This window comes from Rasamsonia emersonii (assembly GCF_000968595.1).
Source record: "Rasamsonia emersonii CBS 393.64 chromosome Unknown ctg1118621760502, whole genome shotgun sequence".
NCBI classification, from domain to species: Eukaryota; Fungi; Ascomycota; class Eurotiomycetes; order Eurotiales; family Trichocomaceae; genus Rasamsonia; species Rasamsonia emersonii.
In genome coordinates, this window is record NW_013562957.1 from 23,429 (window position 1) to 40,649 (window position 17,221).

The following is a 17,221-nucleotide window of genomic DNA, read 5'->3' on the forward strand; positions in this document are numbered from 1 at the left end:
GTCGGGGCATCTTCACCATCCACACTCATCACCATCTTGCTCCATTGACCTCCTTCTTTATCAACTCCCCAAAGGCTACTGCACTGAAAATAATGTTTATTTTGGGAACGCTCTCGAGTTGTTCCTCTTTGTTGTGGACGATGTCCTATACTTTCCTTCCACCCTACAGCCGGATATATAAAATTATCCATCACCATATTCTACCTTCTCCCATAGACATGGGTCTTTTCCCTTTACAACAGCACTCATCACTTCCAGCTGCCAAGTTGGATGCTTCAGCAAGGGTCGAGTATCTAATACGGGTGCTCCCTCCCTATCTCCTGGTTCTTTTATATTTCTCGTTACCAATTCTTCATTGACCAGACAGCTAATAACATTCAAGACGCCTTCGATTAAGCCTCCTGATTTCAAAATACTGCGAAGAAAGACATCTCTACAATACAATTAAAAAAAAAGGACAGGCGGGAAAAGAGAAAAGACAAAATGGATATAGCGATTTTCATCGCCATCTTTGCTGCTCTCAGCTTCTGGGGTACGTACGGCAGTGTCCCTTTCACCACCATCGATCCCTCTCGTCCTGTTCTTGATCGTCTTGGCGGCTCTCTTCAAGCGACAACCGTGGTCTACGCACTCGATTCGGCCGATCAATACTATAACGCGCCTGATACCATCAACGAGGAGGCCACCTCCGTTGCAGCTGATCTCCCCAAACAAACTCCGAAAACGGAGCTGGACCATCTCATGGAGATGGTCAAGGAAGAGTATGGAGAGAAGGGCAACGTGGTTATTCTCTTTCCCACGAAAAATGCAACCCCTTTCGAATCAACAGTCTCACCACCAGTGACTTTGTTCCCAGACTCTTTGAGTGATATGAATGCGACCGCCACACGTCTGAACATGGCAACCTACAGACCAAGTCCAAAGACGGGGAACGGCGATGCAACAATTCTTTCATTTATTGGGGTCCTTTCAGTAATTTACATGGTTTGCAAGTCCATCTTTGGTTGCCCTGAGACTGCTCCTGAACGTGTACCCCAGGGGCTGGAGGAATTTGAGGACAGGCTGCTACAAAGGGTCTCCGAACACCTTGACCGAAGCATCGTTCCCTTGCAGGGGTTGGTGTCCAGGCAGGAAGAATCTGTGACAGTATCCCTCGTGAGAGAGACCGCTGCGAAATTCGACAGGTTGGCCGCGGAGTTTCGAGAGCTCCAGCGAGACTATGCGAGGTCAGCCGCTCCGCGTTCTGACCCGGCGCCGCCTGTCAATGTCAACGTCAACACGAATGACGATGAGGGTGCATCTACTTTGAAGACTCTCCATTCAGAACAAGTCGGTCTGAGAGCGGAGCTTAAGCAGGTGCACAGTCAACTGGACAATCTCCACGAAGAGTCGAAAATAGGACTAAGGAGTGTCCAAGTCAAACTCGAGGAACATTTTGACATCAAGTTGGATAAACTGCAAAAGGCTTTGGAAGAGCATCTCGAGAACGTTTCGTCGAAACGGTTGTCCGTCATTGAACAAGACTTGTTTATCGAGGACAGGCGATTCCTTCGTTCTGGTGTTGAGGCCCTATCAAAGCGAGTGACCTCCGTTGAAAAAGACTTGGAGAAGTTCCTCAGCGATCAAACGCCTACGGATCAAAAGGAATATGTTCATCAAAGTCTCGAGACTTTATCGAAGGAAGTGGCTTCCATTAAAGAAGGATTGACAGTTGATTCCAGTGTTCAATCTATCAACGATCTTGCAAAGGACATCCAGGGCCTTCATACCAATCTCGAGATCCTGTCGGAGAAAGTCAATTCCATTGAAAAAGACTTGAATGGTGTTTTAGGTGATAAAACCTCGACCAACCTGATCCACTTGATTGACGCCAATCTGAAAACTTTGTCGGAACGAGTCACCTCTCTTGAAGGCCAAGCTCTTTCTAGAGATCAATCCACCGCCGATTTGACGAACAGCATAGGAGATCTTCGTTCATATCTTGACAGACTATCGGATAATGTGTCCACCATCAAAAAGAGCTCGGAAGATATCTCCAACGGTCAACTTACTATCGATGTTGGATTAGGAGACCTTCGTTCCAGTTTCAAGACCTTATCTGAGCGAGTTTCCTTAATCGAAAAAGACGTAGCAGCTTCTTCTGGTTATTATGACGAACTTACTGCAAATGCCGCAAAAGACGTGGAGAACCTTCGTGCCAATCTGCAGACTCTAACGGAGCGGGTGTCTGCAATCAATGAGAAATTGACGGCTGTCTCTGGGGACCATGATCGATCAACCGCTAATCTCACGAAGAACCTGGATGAACTCCGCACCAGTTTCGAAAAGCAGGCTAAAGACTCAAAAGAAATCACCGGACAAGTACAAAAGAACCTGGATACTTCACTGGACTCCTTCAGGAAGGAATTGAATCAACAGGAGGCGACGATTAAAAAGAAGCTCGCTGAGCTTGTTACTGCCACGCAACGATCGAGAGACATGCACTCTGCGGTCAACCAGAAGGAATGGCGGACTCTTGCGGATAAGGTTGATATGGTTGCTTCTCAAACAGAACAGGCCGAGAAAAAGCATTCGTCGTTGGAGAAACGCTTCGAGCATATTAGTGACAATTACAGCACGAGACTTAGGCAACTCGAGAAGCTTCCTGAGAGAGTCGTTGGCCTGGAGCGAGTCGAAAAGATGTACTTCAGAAACATCAAGAGGTCTCTCAAGGCTAACGGCTTGGATTTGGAAATTATGCCTCCTGGTGACAAACCCGAAGAGTCGGCTATACCAGCAAAAGAGGTATCTACTGAGGTAGATTCTCCCAGTAGCTCGCAGTCTTCACCGGCATCGCCCCAGGCGCCTGTGTCTCTACCAGGACTCCAAGCGAGTCGATGGGCAGTCCCTGTCTCTGGTTCTCCTACGAAGCCAGTTTCCCGTCCCCCAGGAGGACCAGCATCTAGTTTTTCTCCAAAGACAGCTGCCTCACCTGTTTCCCCTGGGTCTAGGACCGCAGGTCCAGTCCCCGACCTACCGTCATCAAAGCCACCACCTGAGACTAAGACAGAGACCAGGGGTTCCAGTTCGTCAGAGCCTCAGACCCGGCCACCGGAACAGGAGCCGGCATCAAGCCAAAGCGCTGAGAAATCTGCATCTCCTACCACTCAGGCCGCGGATCCAGCTCCAGGCCCAAGTCCCGATGCTCCAGAATCGTCAAAGGAACAAGCACCAAGTGAGAACCAAAACGCGGAATCCAAGCCTTCACCAAAAGAACCAGCCTCAGCTAGCCATGGGGACACTACTACTACTCCTATTACTACAGACCCATCGCCACAGGCTTCTTCTCCCGCGAATCCCACCCCGTCAGCCTCCCGGACAGGAGATTCGTCGCCGACGCTCTCACAGTCGACTCCCGAATTGCAGTCAAAGGAGTCAAAGGAGAAGCAACAGTCCAGTTCAGAAAAAGCGGCGGAATCCGCACCTCAACCATCGCCCGTACGGTCCCTGATGCAAAGCCGCTGGGCCACCGATGACGGTGATGCGCCAGCACCAGCGCCGACGTCACCTTCTACTTTCAATTCGCCAGGTAGCAGAGGCAGGGGCAATTGGAGTAGCGGAGGTAGAGCTGGTGGTAGAGGCAGAGGCAGAGGTAGATAGAGGCGGTGATAGAAGAAAGCAGTTCTCTCTTTGGTTTGTATCACAGGCGAAAAAAAAAAGGAAAAAAAAAAGAGCTCACTGTTACCCGTCTCCTTCTTCTCCTTCTTCTTCTTTCCCATGTTATATGCATCATCCATGCCGTTGAGATTTATTGATGTGAATTACCTTGCAGACTTTTATTGATGTTATTTATGCAGAAAGGAAGGCCAGAAATGAGTAGATCAACTAATTAATTACTTATGCTCTACAGAAAAAGGAAAATATCGTTTCATATATATAAGCCGAGCTGCTAGAGTACTAGTAATCATCACAATGCTGTACAAAGTACAAAATTCCAATGCCAAAGTGTCAGGCGCAGAAAAAAAAAGAGGACGTAGAAGACGTAGAGAGAGAAAGGGGGAAAAATAATAAAAGCCTGTAATCCAGCAGCGGCTCTTTTCTTCTTCTATTATTCTCTAATTAACAATGATAAATGGATAAAGGTCCTCATTTCATGTCATATCCTTGTCATACTGTCTATATTACACATACTATACTATGGGGTATCTTTCTATATATATCTATCCATCATCTAATCTGCTTAACTACTTTTCGTTTCCCCCTCCCCTTTTTCATATATATCCAAGTTAGAAACCATGACGCCCATGCCCATGACCGCTTAACCCAAGCAAAAGGAAAAAAAAAAAGAACGCCTCACAAGATCCCGGAGAAAAAAAAAGTCACTGACTGCATCAACTCGACTGCTGAAGAATATACTTCCGACATGCATCCTTCAACATGTCTATGCGCCGCTGCGTCTGGATAAAGACCTCGTGGTACATCTCCAGACTCTCCTGGACGACCTCGGTACGCGTCTTGGTCCCCGCACAAATGTCGCGCATGCGCAGCTCCATCTCCTTGCGCAGGAAGGGCTTGCTTAGGGAAGGGCTGTCCGGGAGGCCGGCTACGACGTTGTCGTAACCCTCGACGAGCGCAATGCCCAGTCTCGTCGGGATGAATTCTTGCACGGTATTGCTGTTGCTGTTGTTGTTGTCGCCGCCACGGCCACGGCCACGACCACGACCGCCGCCGCCGCCGCCTCGCGGACGGGTGGCGACGTATTCGCGCTCTTTGATCTTGGCGATATGTTCCGCCATTGTGGCATCGGTGCCGATGCCATTGGCGTCCATGAGTGCGATGAGTTCGGGCTCGGTCAGGTAAGAAGGCGGCGTCGTCTTCCCCTCGACGATCTTAGCCTCGGTAGGCTCAAAGAGCTCGCCCACCTGGAAATCAGGCAGTTGGGCGCTGCTTTCCCACTTGTCGTAGACATAGACATCCAGGTAGTTCTTCTCGAGAACGATGAGGCCCTTGGCATGGAACATCTCGTCGCCGTACCGGATCTCGACTTCGGACGTTTGTCCCTTGGCATCATCGGAGCAGCAGGCGAGGAAGCGTCGGACGACAAACTCATAGACGCGTTTCTCTTCGGCGCTCAGTTGCGTGGGCGAAACCCAGCAAATAGGGTGGATCGGAGGATGTGCTTTGTCGTTGTGGCGGCCCGATCGAGGAGTTTTGAACTTGCCGTCCAGGAGACTACACCATTAGTAGTTGAAAATAATTCTAGTACGGAACGCAATCGTACCTCTGAGCATATTGACCCCAGGAACTGTCGGGCACTTGTTTCTCAATGAGCTTCTTCAAGTCAATACCGCTGTCGAACTGATCCGTCTCCGTGCGAGGATAGCTGATGTAGCCTTTGGTATAGAGGGCCTCGGCAATCTAATTTGGTTAGCGAGCAATCTTATCTTGGATAGGATGAAGAGGGTATATACCTGCATGACTTTCTGACTGTCCATCCGAAGGTACTTGCTGCCCATCATTTGCAGATCCACCGTCGTCAAAGGGAGAGGCCTCCATTTGCTCGTGGGATTCTTGGTCACTTTGGTGACTTTGGCATTTTTTGCCGTCAGACATCGCTCCAACATGACCGTCACCGCTGCCCGGTCGAAGAGATGGACGCGGCGCCAGTTGAAGTTGACATTCATGCCATCCCGCTCATGCATGACCTTGATCGCCCAGAAGGGCTCGGGTTTGAAGTTCTGCACGCGAAGGTAACGGTCTACGACGAAGCCCAGCGTGGGAAATTGGCACGAGCCTGGAAGCGGTCAGCCCGGCTGGGGCCTCCTAGAGGCAATTACCGAAACCTACCGTAGCTGATGATCCGGTCCTTCAATGCTTCTCCGAGATTTTGAAGCTGGAGAGTTTGCAATCGCGTAAAGGCGGCCCCGATCCGCAGATCGAGCTCAATCCGGGCGGCCACGGCGTTTGCCTGACGCTCATCCAGGTCGACCGGTGCACGAGCAGCCCGTAATACATGACTGCAGATCGGTCAGCGTCAGGCATGCAGCTAAGTGACGGACTACGTACGTTTTCTCGGTGTTGCTGAACTTGGCGCGCTTGACCTCGATGTTCGCATTGCTCCGTCGCGCCTGATACCGGACTTCGGTGCCTATGTGCTCGCCTTCACGATCGCAATCCGTCCAGATGAACAGAGCTTTGGCATACTTGGCCTGCTCCTGGATATTTTGGGCAATGCTGAGCTTCTCCTGCTCACGACATCAGCGCTGTGGACCGGGCTACACGGTTCTCGCAGACCTACAGCATCCACGGATTCGACCACGGGGGCTTCAAAAAGCGCACTCGGTGGGCACGACGTCCAGCCTCGGTATTGACGCTCAAAGTCCAGAGTGGTCAAGTGCCCGATGACGCTGGTCATGGTCACGGAGCACGAGCCCCAGGCGCCGCCAAAGTTGAAGTTGAATACGTAGTTCTTGACATATGGGTTGCCACGGACGTTATTCTACGGGGATTTAGCATCATCACGACCATTCTACACGCAGAGTGCCTCCAACCAGGCTGGAGCGAACAACTCACTATTCGCATGGAGCCGCCAGACAGGTGGGTGGCCACTGCCTTGGCGATGGCGGGCTTCTCGGCCACGCACAGGATTTTTGGGATGGCCATTGATGACTCGAGTCAATGGCACAGGTTCAGCTGCCGTCCATGGTGTCTGTCGAGTGTCTGTCCATCTCGACATTATTATTGCAGAGCAAAGCGAGAGAAGCGCGTTGCGCGCGGGATAGACGCGTGCCGAAACGCGCCAACCAATCGCAGCAGGCGGCCTGATTACATAAGTTTCTGCCTGAGGCCACGATTCTTCACCGCCCGTCGATCTGGTGCGCGAGCCTGTTCTGTGCAGTCGATGGAGGAGAAAATGGAGAATGGGATTGCACGATGGCTGCTGAGAGGATGGAGACTGCCTGGTCGATGGTTGGGACTGATGGACCGGCCAGATGGGGACGACGGCAATACGCGCCATGCAGCCTAAGGGATCTGCACACGCCGCGTGACTAACGCCATTCCTGCGGAGAAAAACAGTCGATCGGCCTCCAGCTCCTCCTCCCTCTGCAAGAATATATCACATAGCAAGAAAAGACACCAGTCGCTTGCGCAGATGGCCCTCCCACTACCGCCGGTGCTGTCGCCGGCCGAGTGTGCCCAATTCGGCCGCAGCTTCGCGCGCGATGTCTTCTCGTCGCAGCTGGCCCGTCTGCCGGGCCGCCTCCTCCACGCCGGCATCACCAAGCCGGACAGCCTGGACAACCTGAAGGAAATCTATGCCAGCACCAATCCGTTCGTGACGGTGCTCGCCGTGGCGCTCGTCCTGTGTCCCGTCTTCGTGGTCGTGTCTGAGATCACCCGCAATTACTCTCAGGTGGACCGCGTCTGGAGCATCCTGCCCGTCGTGTACAATGCCCATTATGCCATCTGGGCGCGTCTGGCCGGCCTTCCGACCAGCAGGTTGGATTCCGTTGCGCTGTTTACCTTGTTCTGGGGTGTACGTCTATTTTCTCAGCCAGAATTTCTTTTTTTTTGTCACTTCGGTTCCACTGACTCACGACAGGCCCGGTTGACCTTCAACTACTGGCGCAAGGGAGGCTACCGGATCGGATCAGAGGACTACCGGTGGGCGGTTGTGCGGTCGTACGCCAGCAGCCGGGCGCGCTTCTTCGTCTTCAACGTGCTCTTCATTGCGTTGGCGCAGTCGCTGCTGCTGTGTTTCATCACCGCGCCGACCTACCTCTTCGTCGTGCTGGCCCAGCTTCCGGACGAAGGCGCCACCACCTTCGGCGTGCCGGACCTCGTCTTCTCGCGGCTGCTGATCTTCTTCGTCTGCATTGAGACCATCGCCGACGAGCAGCAGTGGCGGTTCCAGCGCGCCAAGCACGCGTACCAGAAGGACAAACGCGTGCCGGACGGCTTCGCCGCGGAGGATCTCGATCGCGGCTTCGTCGTCTCGGGCCTGTGGTCATTCTGCCGCCATCCCAATTTCGCTGCCGAGCAGGCCATCTGGCTGACCTTGTACCTCTGGGCGAGCTATGTCACGCACACCCCCGTCAACTGGACCGGGATTGGGGCCCTGAGCTACCTGCTTCTCTTCCAGGGCAGCACTTGGCTGACAGAGTCGATCAGCGCGAGCAAGTACCCGGAATATCGGGAGTACCAGGCGCGGGTTGGGCGATTCATTCCCCGGTTTTCCGTCGAGCCCAAGGGAGTCCCCAAGAAAAAGGACACGTAGGTTGACAGACACAGCCTGTATGTACGTACGTTGTTTGCAAAATTGCCATGTATTATCTGTTTATCCATGTTGTTCTTGTCTAGGCAATGTGTCAGGGGTGCGTGGTGTGTGTCGGAGGGTGTTGAACACATAAAAAGCGAATATCATGTAAATAATACAGATATTTCATACGGAGTATTCTGTCAGAGCTGAAGAAGAGCATATTAAGAGACTAATGACCACGCCGATGAAAAGAATAAGATGGGAATAGAACAGAAAGACAGGCTTCCCCCTATGTTCAAGGGATTTCTATTACCATACTTGTTGCGAGAAGCTATTTCCCCTAAGATCCACAACCTAAACTCCTGGTCAATATCTAAGGCAGGTGACAATCATTCCAGAGCATTTGAGGGGGGATAAAAAAAAAGTACGAAGCAAGCAGCCAAAAACAGCAAGGCTGTTAACAGACGCCAGGTTCCTGAGCTTCAGCATTCTGGCCCATCAAAACCCATCCATTCACGTCTATCAAAAAAAAAAAAGGCCTTCTCCTGCCAGTATGTGTTCACTTTGATGGTCTCTAAGCTCTCAGGTCATCCTGTCTCGCCACGGCAATCTCCACTAACTTAGGTAGAATGAAGCCATGGCTCTTGAATTCAAGACTCTGTATGGACCTATCTAGCCGTAGACAGCAGATCTATACATATCTGACCTCTAATCTCTCTAGAAGCGGGGCGAAGGCTTTGTCTCTACCTTGCGTCCATCTTCAAAGACTCCGGTTGCAGCCTAGCATGGCAACGAGGACGGCATCTTCTCTGTTATCTGATGACGCACTCTTAAGAGGGTGCTTTACATACAGGCTTGCCCGTGGCTTCCACATATCTTTTTTTCTTTGGTCTTATTCTTTGTCCAGAAGCCTTTGCTGTGATCCAGCATCGGTAGGGTCAGGGCAGGGTGGCAGGGAGTGAAGTATGGATATGTGATTCGAACATATTCTTTTTCTTCTCCTTTTTTGCCGCTGTTGATACTACGGAGTAATTCTTTGGTTGTATCTGAGAGATATATATATATGGAAAGGATTTTAGTGTATTCTACTTTCAAATCGAAGGAGTGAACCATGGCAAGAAGATTCGGCAGTATTAAGGGGGCAAAAGAAGAGAGAGAAAAGAAAGTTACTAATGTCATGCATAACGTGAGCGCGACAGCTAAAGTAGAATACAAGAAATATGGGTGAGAGTGGCTCCACATGACTCTATTTTTCCTGCAAAAAAAAGTTCGAGAAGACTAGGTAGATGGATAGATGATAGATGGAGATGCTAGGTAGATAGTTACTACTGTACAGTACAGGGATGATCATCGTAACAAGGCTAAGGCGACAGATTCCAGATATGAGAACGAAAAAGAAAATAGTGGGGAGGGATGAGTTAAAAAAAAATTTCACGCCATATGTATAACATACACCGTCGAAAGAGACTAGATCAAAAGGCAAAAAAAAGCCTATATCGGATGAGGCGTCTGATCCCGTCCGTCTTTGCCCTCCATTCCTTCACGCGTCTCCGGAGGCTCGGGCGGTGCGATCGTACGCCCCTGAGGGGGAACGCCTTCCCCAAAATACTTAGTGAACTCACCGTTCTCGGGCCATGGCCGAGGCCCCAGGAGGCGCACCAGGTCATCCCGGGTGAGGACTTCCTTGGCCAGGAGCTCTTCCGCCACCAGCCCGATCTCCCTCTTCTTCTCCGTCAGCAGGTCCCGGCATTTCTTGTACGCCTCGTCCACAATCCGCCGGACCTCCAGATCGATGTCCCGGGCCGTCTCCTCGGAGAATGGCTTGTGGAGCTGTTGCTGGTCCTCTTCGAAGTAGAGAGTTCCAATCTTCTGTGACATGCCAAACTTCGTCACCATCGCCGTCGCCATGCGGGTGACCTTGTTGAAGTCGTCGCTCGCACCGCTAGTCACCGTGTCGAAGTGGAGCTCTTCGCTCACACGCCCTCCCAGAGTCATGGCCATCCGGTCCATGAGCTGGTGGACAGTAAGCAGGTAATTCTCTCCCGGTGGGAGATACTGGGCGTAGCCCAATGCTGCCTGGCCTCGAGGAATAATAGAAACCTTCAGGAGGGGATCGGCCCATCGTAAGTACCACCCGCAAATGGCATGTCCAGCCTCGTGGTAAGCCACTGTGCGCTTCTCCTCCGGCGAGAGAACTAGAGACTTCTTCTCCAGACCACCAATAACTCGTTCGATCGCCTGTTCAAAGTGCTTCATCACAACGCAATCTGCGTGCTCACGAGCCGCTGCACGAATAAATCAGTTAGCCACTTCATCGTACAAGACCAGAGAATTTGAAAAGGAAAAAAAAAAACGTACCAACTAAGGCTGCCTCGTTGACACAATTTGCAATGTCAGCACCGGCAAAGCCTGGAGTGAGTGCCGCAAGTCGGCCAGTCAGGTAGTCCATATCATCTTTGGTGACGATCTTCTTCAAATGAACCTTGAAGATTTGCTTTCGTCCCTCCATGGTAGGCCGGTCGATGGCAATATGTCGGTCGAATCGGCCAGGCCGCATCAGGGCCTTGTCAAGGACATCGGGCCGGTTCGTACCAGCCAGCACAACGACCTGATCCGTGGTATTGAAGCCGTCCATCTCAGTCAAGATCTGGTTGAGGGTGCTCTCCCGCTCGTCGTTACCACCACCAAAGCTCTGCTTGGCTCTCGATTTACCGATCGCGTCGATCTCGTCAATGAAGATGATACACGGGGTGTTCTTTCGGGCATTGGCGAAAAGATCCCGGACACGGGAGGGTCCGACACCGACAAACATCTCAACAAACTCGGATCCGCTGACGCTAAAGAAAGGCACTCCAGATTCACCCGCCGTCGCCTTCGCAAGCAACGTCTTACCGGTACCAGGAGGGCCCGAGAGAATCGCACCACGGGGGATCTTGGCGCCAAGTTTCTGGAATTTCTCGGGCTCCTTGAGGAAGCTGACGAACTCCATGATTTCCATCTTAGCCTCGTCCATGCCCGCGACATCAGAAAATCGGATCTTGACGTCTGTTTCGTGGTTGAACCGTCTGGCACGACTCTTCCCGATACCGAAGATGCCGCTTTGCCCGGCAGCGCCACCGGCAGCACGCCGTGACAGCCAGAAGAAAGAGCCTATCAACAGAAGCGTCGGTCCGAAAGACAAGAGTGTCGCGAGCCACGGCACTTCATCGACATAAGCAACAGGGATGCGCTGCGAACTGGGGATGCCCAGTTCCTTATGAGCTTCGTCCAGATTGCGCTCGAAAGCCTCAACCGATCCGATGGTGAAGTAGTAGTGGAAGTTTGGTTGAGCAGCTGGAGAGTCAGGATACACGCTAGCAACAGCATCACGGTTCAGCTCAACACGAACTCGGTTGCGGTTGAGGACGGTCAACTTCTCCACGAGGCCCTTGTCGAAAAAGTTGTTCCGGAACTCTTGCCACGTAATCTCTCTGCTGCTCTCTCCCGGGAAGATGCTTCGATAGATGTAGTACGATATAATAGTCGTAATAAGAAAGTTGCCGGGGTCGAGCCTGAACTCAAAGACCTTGGGAGTAGGCCCTTTTGGCGGCTGCCTCTGCTGTTGGTTCTGCTGTTGATCCCGCTGCTGCTGTTCTTGTCGCTGCTGAGACGACCTTTCTTCCTCCTCTCTCTTTGCTTCTTCTTCTCGCTTCATCTGCTGTCTTAGGTCCTCCTGATGCTGCCTTGCCGCCCTTGACAACATAGCATTAAACTTTGCTAATTCTGACAAAGACATTGGTTTCTGCTGCTCGATGTGTTTCTGCAAGAATTCTTCAAGATCGGGAGGAATCTTGCCATTCCGACGGAGTTCGTCTCGGAGTTTTTGCAGCAGCCGGGTTTGAGACGCTGGAAGTTTGTCTTCGAAAAATTTCTCCAACCTGTCGAGCAGACTCTCTTGCCTTTCACTCAACCGGCCCTTGGGCTTCCCAGACTCCTCAGGAGCGCTCCCTTTCTCATCAGACGGCCTATTCCCTGGAGAGGGCCCATGGCCACCGTCTTCCTCCTTCTTCCGTGCTTCCTTCTCACTTTCGTTGTCTTTCGGAGGCTTCGGATCGCCGGGGTTGACGGTGGCATACGACCTCACACGACGCGCATTGAGGAGAGACGCAAGCTGCGGTCGCGAGCGACTCGAGTATGCTAATCGCGAGGAGCTGAAAAGCCCTGCGGTACTCCGCGAGTATCGAGCAAGATTGCCTGGCCGCCAGAGCCAAGTGGCCATGGTCGAAGTAGGATGAGCCCGAAGGCTGCAGGTTCGGAGGGGGGTTAAAGAACGCTCAGTGGGAAGGCGTAAAATTCAGAACCCATATGGACCCGTTTCTTGAAATCCCAGGTGGGAGAAGAAGGGGTCTGGCAGGGGCAAAGAGCTTGTCGTGAAAGCGTGGGATGTTCGCGGCCAGCTACCTGGAGCACGGAAAAATGGGGAGAGCCGACGCCGGCTGTGATTTTTAGGTTCCGCCACCCTGCTGAGTCATCATGCCTCGCCACATAGTTAACTAGTTAGTTACTATTATCAAGCGCCAGACGCCTAGAACCGCCACGACAGCCACAGAACCAGCAGTGAGTCACGTTAGGACCAGATTTTACTTGCATGGCAATACGCGGAGACGTTGGATAGGAGTAGAGATAATTGTGTGTATGTACTCTGTGAATCACTAAATATGGCAACCCTATCTATCAACAAACCAAAGACAGCTCGAATGGCAACGGTGCCTCCAGTCCCATCCTCACCCACCCCAGATATTATGTGCAATCGTGTACATACAAAGGCCTTTATTATATGTATCCTGTAGAGCAGGAACCATACCCACGGGTAAATAAAATGTACAACATCGAACACCCGGAAAGCAACCCGGACGCCTGAGTAGGGGGGAAATTGCCCACATAAACTCCATTTGAAAGCCGAAGAACCAAGTCTTGGTCGATTCATCCCATCATCAAAATAATCTACGACTCGTTGCGCATCATGCCACCAAAGAGATCGCCCTGGTCGAACGTCGGTGGATTCGAAGAAGACATATCCGCCCAATCCCATTCCAGGGTCATGGGCATCTGCCACAAGTCCTGCGGCACAAAGGGCTGTTGAAAACTCATCCCCTCCGTCGCAGCACCGCTGGTTGAATAGGAAGTCTGGTCGGGGAAGCCGGACTGATCCAAACTATTGGGACTGAGGATATTTTGGAAATCGGGGTTAAATTCGGGCATGTCATGTAGGTCCCCTGTCGACACTTCGGGCAGAGTAGTCGTCACCGGATCACTCGGATTCGCTGGAGACGTCATTTCATTCGTTGCTGGATCAAACGGATTCCCATTTGTAGGGTGAGCAAACGATGGTGAGAAGGGAGCTGTCGTTGACGGCGCGGCTGGTTCTTGCGCGGAGGTGACCGGAGTACTCGAGGCTGCCGGTGCGTCGCCAGGCGGGTTCGGTGCATCGGCGTTTTCCGGGACAACTTTGCGTTTCCGTCTTGAATGGGCTTCCTTTTCTGCCTTTTCGATGACCACTTTTGCTATCCTCTCGAATTCTGCACAGACACTGAGCATGCGCTTGACGCTTCCATTGGACTCATCCGAAACAAGCATGGAGAGGAAATTGACGACCAAATCCATGAGTTTGATGTCCGAGCGAGCCCGGGCATCCTGTGGATTCTGAAGGATGTTGGCGAACAGGGTCACAAGGGCGGAGACAGGGTAGTACAAGATCAACCTGGTTGCCGGGGCTGTTAGCGACATTCTTCGGGTTGTGAGCTCGCGAGACTAATTGACGTACCAAACACAGGCAAAATCGCCTTGCGGGATATATTTGATCAGATTGATCGATGCTCTGGCAGCAGTGACGCAGAGTGTAGCTGATGAGAAAACTCGGGGATTCAGCGGCCTTGCATTCAGCCCTTGGATGGCGTAATTGGAGAGGCGACTCGTCCAGTAGCCGTGATGCACTGACATTCGGTGAATTGTCGTCAAGCAGTTGTAATAGGCAAAGTGTAGCACGACCACATGGAGTATCAGTGGAGTATGTGTTGCCTTGATCTCATGTTCCGGTCGGTAATCTATGGGGATGCTCTCCTTCCACTCTTCTAGTTCCTTATCCAGTTCACCGATTGTATTGAGGAGTTCACCATCGGACTGCTTGGCTGCTTTCGTCGAGTAAAGCCGTTTGTATACTTTGCTCTGGATGGTTGCGAACCGGCACATGAGTCGGAATAGATTGACCTTCCCTTTTCCATCCGACAGCGGTATGTTTCCAATGTTGTCAGGCGGGTCTTCACTGGGGAGCTCCACATTCATGTCATCATCATCCTGTACGGGTGGTCGACCAGAACGAAGGCAAATACTGCAAGTGATTTCAGCCAGTTGATCCATAGGTTCAATGATGAGAGTTCAACGTACTCTTTGTCGAGAAGGTAGGCAATCCAAAACACCCTCTTCCGCTGTTCTATTTCGACTGGGTTCAAGCCGAATCCGGAACCACGTTTGTGCAGACCGATACTGTGAGAGAGCCGTATGGCAGCAGCTACAAGGAAAAACGACGGTTGGGGATTGGGAGTTCCCTGTAAGAAAAGGGCCTATCGCAGTGTTAACAAGAAGCTAGCTGAGCAGCTGCTAGGGACGACGAGACTTACCATCCCCAGGAGCGCCTGGACACTTAAGAGATCTGTATTTCGCATCGTGAGCTCCGTCAAGACCCCCATGGCATTCTTCAGATACAGCCAAGCCTTCTTGTCCTCTTCCTGAGGCACTAAATGGCTCATGACCCGGAGCCTATGCGAGATTGCCAAAACCACGTTGATGCTTGCCCACCAACCGGAACCCTCATATGGATCTCGAGAGTATTGTCGCTCGACGAGGTGCATGAAAGTCGGCTCGTGGAAGAGCGGAAACAGGCAATTAAAATTATCGAAGTAGTCTCTGAAAAGCGAAAGGGCCTCGTCTTTGGGAGGTAAGGGCTTGAAGACACGGCGAGCAAATATGTCGCTGAAAATCTCCGGCTTCCAATACATCCATTTATTATCATCTATATAAGCCGACGATATCATGTCCTGGAACGAAGTGTCACCCGTTTTCTCGTTCACCCATTGGATCCCTCTCGGAGAAAAGATCGAGAAGCCCGATGAAGATCCTGGGCAGTGACCTTAGCCAAAGTTACGATACGAGACATTGGGGGGGTGAGACCTACCTATGTACCGAGTCTCGCCACAATTATTCGTCACTAGGGAGCACATCATATCTGACAGCGCTTCAACCTCATTCTCGGACCCCTTCTGCGACTCGGGCGAATCTCCAGCCGCCCGTGGGCTGGGCTGAGAATCGACGCGGGGAGTGGAATGGCTCGATCCGGTGGATTGGTTGGCTGCGGTCGCAGCGCCTGGTTTATTTTGAGCTTTCGCTGCCAATCCATTCAAAGATCTGTCTGCGAGACGCTTCTCTAGCGTCCCGAGATCCGTCTTGCCAGCGTCATCCTCTGACAAGAGACCAGATAGCCTCAATAAGGATTCCATTCTGCCCAGACGGTTCTCCAATCCTTCGATGTATTTGGCCCTGTCGCAAGCTTAGTGAGAGAATCACAACGAACTGGCCGACAAGCTCCATACCCTTTCGGGGGATTGCGCTTCTTCTCCACCTGCGTAAAAACACACTCCGTCTTGTAATTGATGCAATGCGAGCACTTGGGCATCTTGCCATCACACTTGATCTTCTTCTTGCGGCACATGTCACAGGCCTGCGAAGAGCGCTACATCAGCGACAAGAGGGTCTGGGAAGGCCTGTAGAATATATCAATGCGATCTTACCCGCGCAATTCTCCTCCTCTTGGCCTCATTCATTTCATCGCCATTACCGGTGGTAGAGTCCTCTGGAGGTGCAGAACTTGGTTGACCATATTGTTGTTGTGCGGGAGAGCCAGCCGCATTGTAGTTCGCAAACATCGGCCGAGGCTGATTCATCATCGGGGGCATCTCAAACCCCAGACCTTCCGAGTCTCCCCCTATGCCTTCCATTGTCGAGATCGGATTGTGCGCTGCAAACCGAGCTGAACGTGCGGTTTGGTGACAAAGGCGAATGCTCAGTCGGCGGTAAAACCGTACTGCTCGAGAACGGCGGTTCTTTGGCGCCTCAGACGTCGCGCAATGCCGTTCGCATAAACTATCCGTGGAGGAGACCTGGCATAGGGAGCCGTGTACTCAATCCAGGCGGAAAATAAGCCTGAGGGCGTACCTCGACCAGAGCGGAGATAACGACCTTACCTAAGCTGACCAGACATCAGGCAAGGGCAAAGAGCTGGCAGGAAGCTCGGACAGGGGCCACGCAGCCTGCACTCTCAGGAACGACAACCTCCCGTGGAGTCAGCGAGAGGGAGAGCACGAAAAGTGACCACTCTGTCCAGGCAGCAAGCACTGCGGCAATCGTCTAGAAACTGCGGGATGGACGTTTTAGTCCGCTTTCGCCCGCGCCACCTGCACCATCGGCGAGCCGGCGGACGGAGCCAAGCTGCCCCGGCGGGGAAGACGTCAGCAGGCCAGGGAGCCAATCCGAGTGCTTTGCTCCCTGCCGTGATGCCTACACACGGAGTTTTATCAGATCAGTTACCACGGCCGCTCGCTCGCAGCCCCAACTAGTCAGGAACGAGGTTCTCCTGCAAAGCACAAACAATACCAATGACAGCAGATGGCCTGAAGGACTGTGCGGTTGTACGGTCTGCAGACAATAGGATCATTGTGTGGCCAATGAGGATCTCAGTGCCTTGCAAGAAACCTAATTGCTGAAGAATCCCCCGATAAGGAATAGACGTCGGGGCGGGATTAAGCAGGTCCCCGATATCCGTTCTCGGCACTTGCTGGCATGGATGCCTGGTGGTCTAAGTTCAAAGATATCACCACAGAATAAGCTGCGTCTGATTCTTTCCTTCAGATATGAGGTCTTGTGAGATTCCAAAGTGGCAGACAGATCTTC

The 17,221-nt window shown here is 52.0% G+C and overlaps 5 protein-coding genes across 5 annotated transcripts; 2 read left to right on the forward strand and 3 right to left on the reverse strand.

Annotated features, from left to right (window-relative positions):
• Positions 1-483: 483 nt before the first annotated feature.
• Positions 484-3,639, forward strand: T310_7108 (uncharacterized protein; the record flags this gene model as incomplete). Its single annotated transcript, XM_013470097.1, has 1 exon — positions 484-3,639. The coding sequence occupies one exon, from the start codon at positions 484-486 to the stop codon at positions 3,637-3,639; it is 3,156 nt and encodes a 1,051-aa protein (XP_013325551.1).
• A 731-nt stretch (positions 3,640-4,370) lies between these two features.
• T310_7109 (DNA topoisomerase) lies at positions 4,371-6,642 on the reverse strand (the record flags this gene model as incomplete). Its single annotated transcript, XM_013470098.1, has 7 exons — positions 4,371-5,211; positions 5,261-5,397; positions 5,451-5,773; positions 5,827-5,996; positions 6,046-6,224; positions 6,278-6,478; positions 6,553-6,642. 7 exons carry the CDS (start codon positions 6,640-6,642, stop codon positions 4,371-4,373), a joined length of 1,941 nt encoding a protein of 646 aa, XP_013325552.1.
• Positions 6,643-7,132: 490 nt separating this feature from the next.
• On the forward strand, positions 7,133-8,257 carry T310_7110 (uncharacterized protein; the record flags this gene model as incomplete). Its single annotated transcript, XM_013470099.1, has 2 exons — positions 7,133-7,516; positions 7,583-8,257. 2 exons carry the CDS (start codon positions 7,133-7,135, stop codon positions 8,255-8,257), a joined length of 1,059 nt encoding a protein of 352 aa, XP_013325553.1.
• A 1,473-nt stretch (positions 8,258-9,730) lies between these two features.
• Positions 9,731-12,497, reverse strand: T310_7111 (Mitochondrial inner membrane AAA protease Yta12; the record flags this gene model as incomplete). Its single annotated transcript, XM_013470100.1, has 2 exons — positions 9,731-10,524; positions 10,598-12,497. The coding sequence occupies 2 exons, from the start codon at positions 12,495-12,497 to the stop codon at positions 9,731-9,733; spliced, it is 2,694 nt and encodes an 897-aa protein (XP_013325554.1).
• A 725-nt stretch (positions 12,498-13,222) lies between these two features.
• Positions 13,223-16,269, reverse strand: T310_7112 (Fungal specific transcription factor domain protein; the record flags this gene model as incomplete). The annotated part of the gene is made up of 7 exons (XM_013470101.1): positions 13,223-13,979; positions 14,043-14,606; positions 14,663-14,838; positions 14,896-15,392; positions 15,450-15,811; positions 15,865-16,004; positions 16,063-16,269. 7 exons carry the CDS (start codon positions 16,267-16,269, stop codon positions 13,223-13,225), a joined length of 2,703 nt encoding a protein of 900 aa, XP_013325555.1.
• Positions 16,270-17,221: the final 952 nt, after the last annotated feature.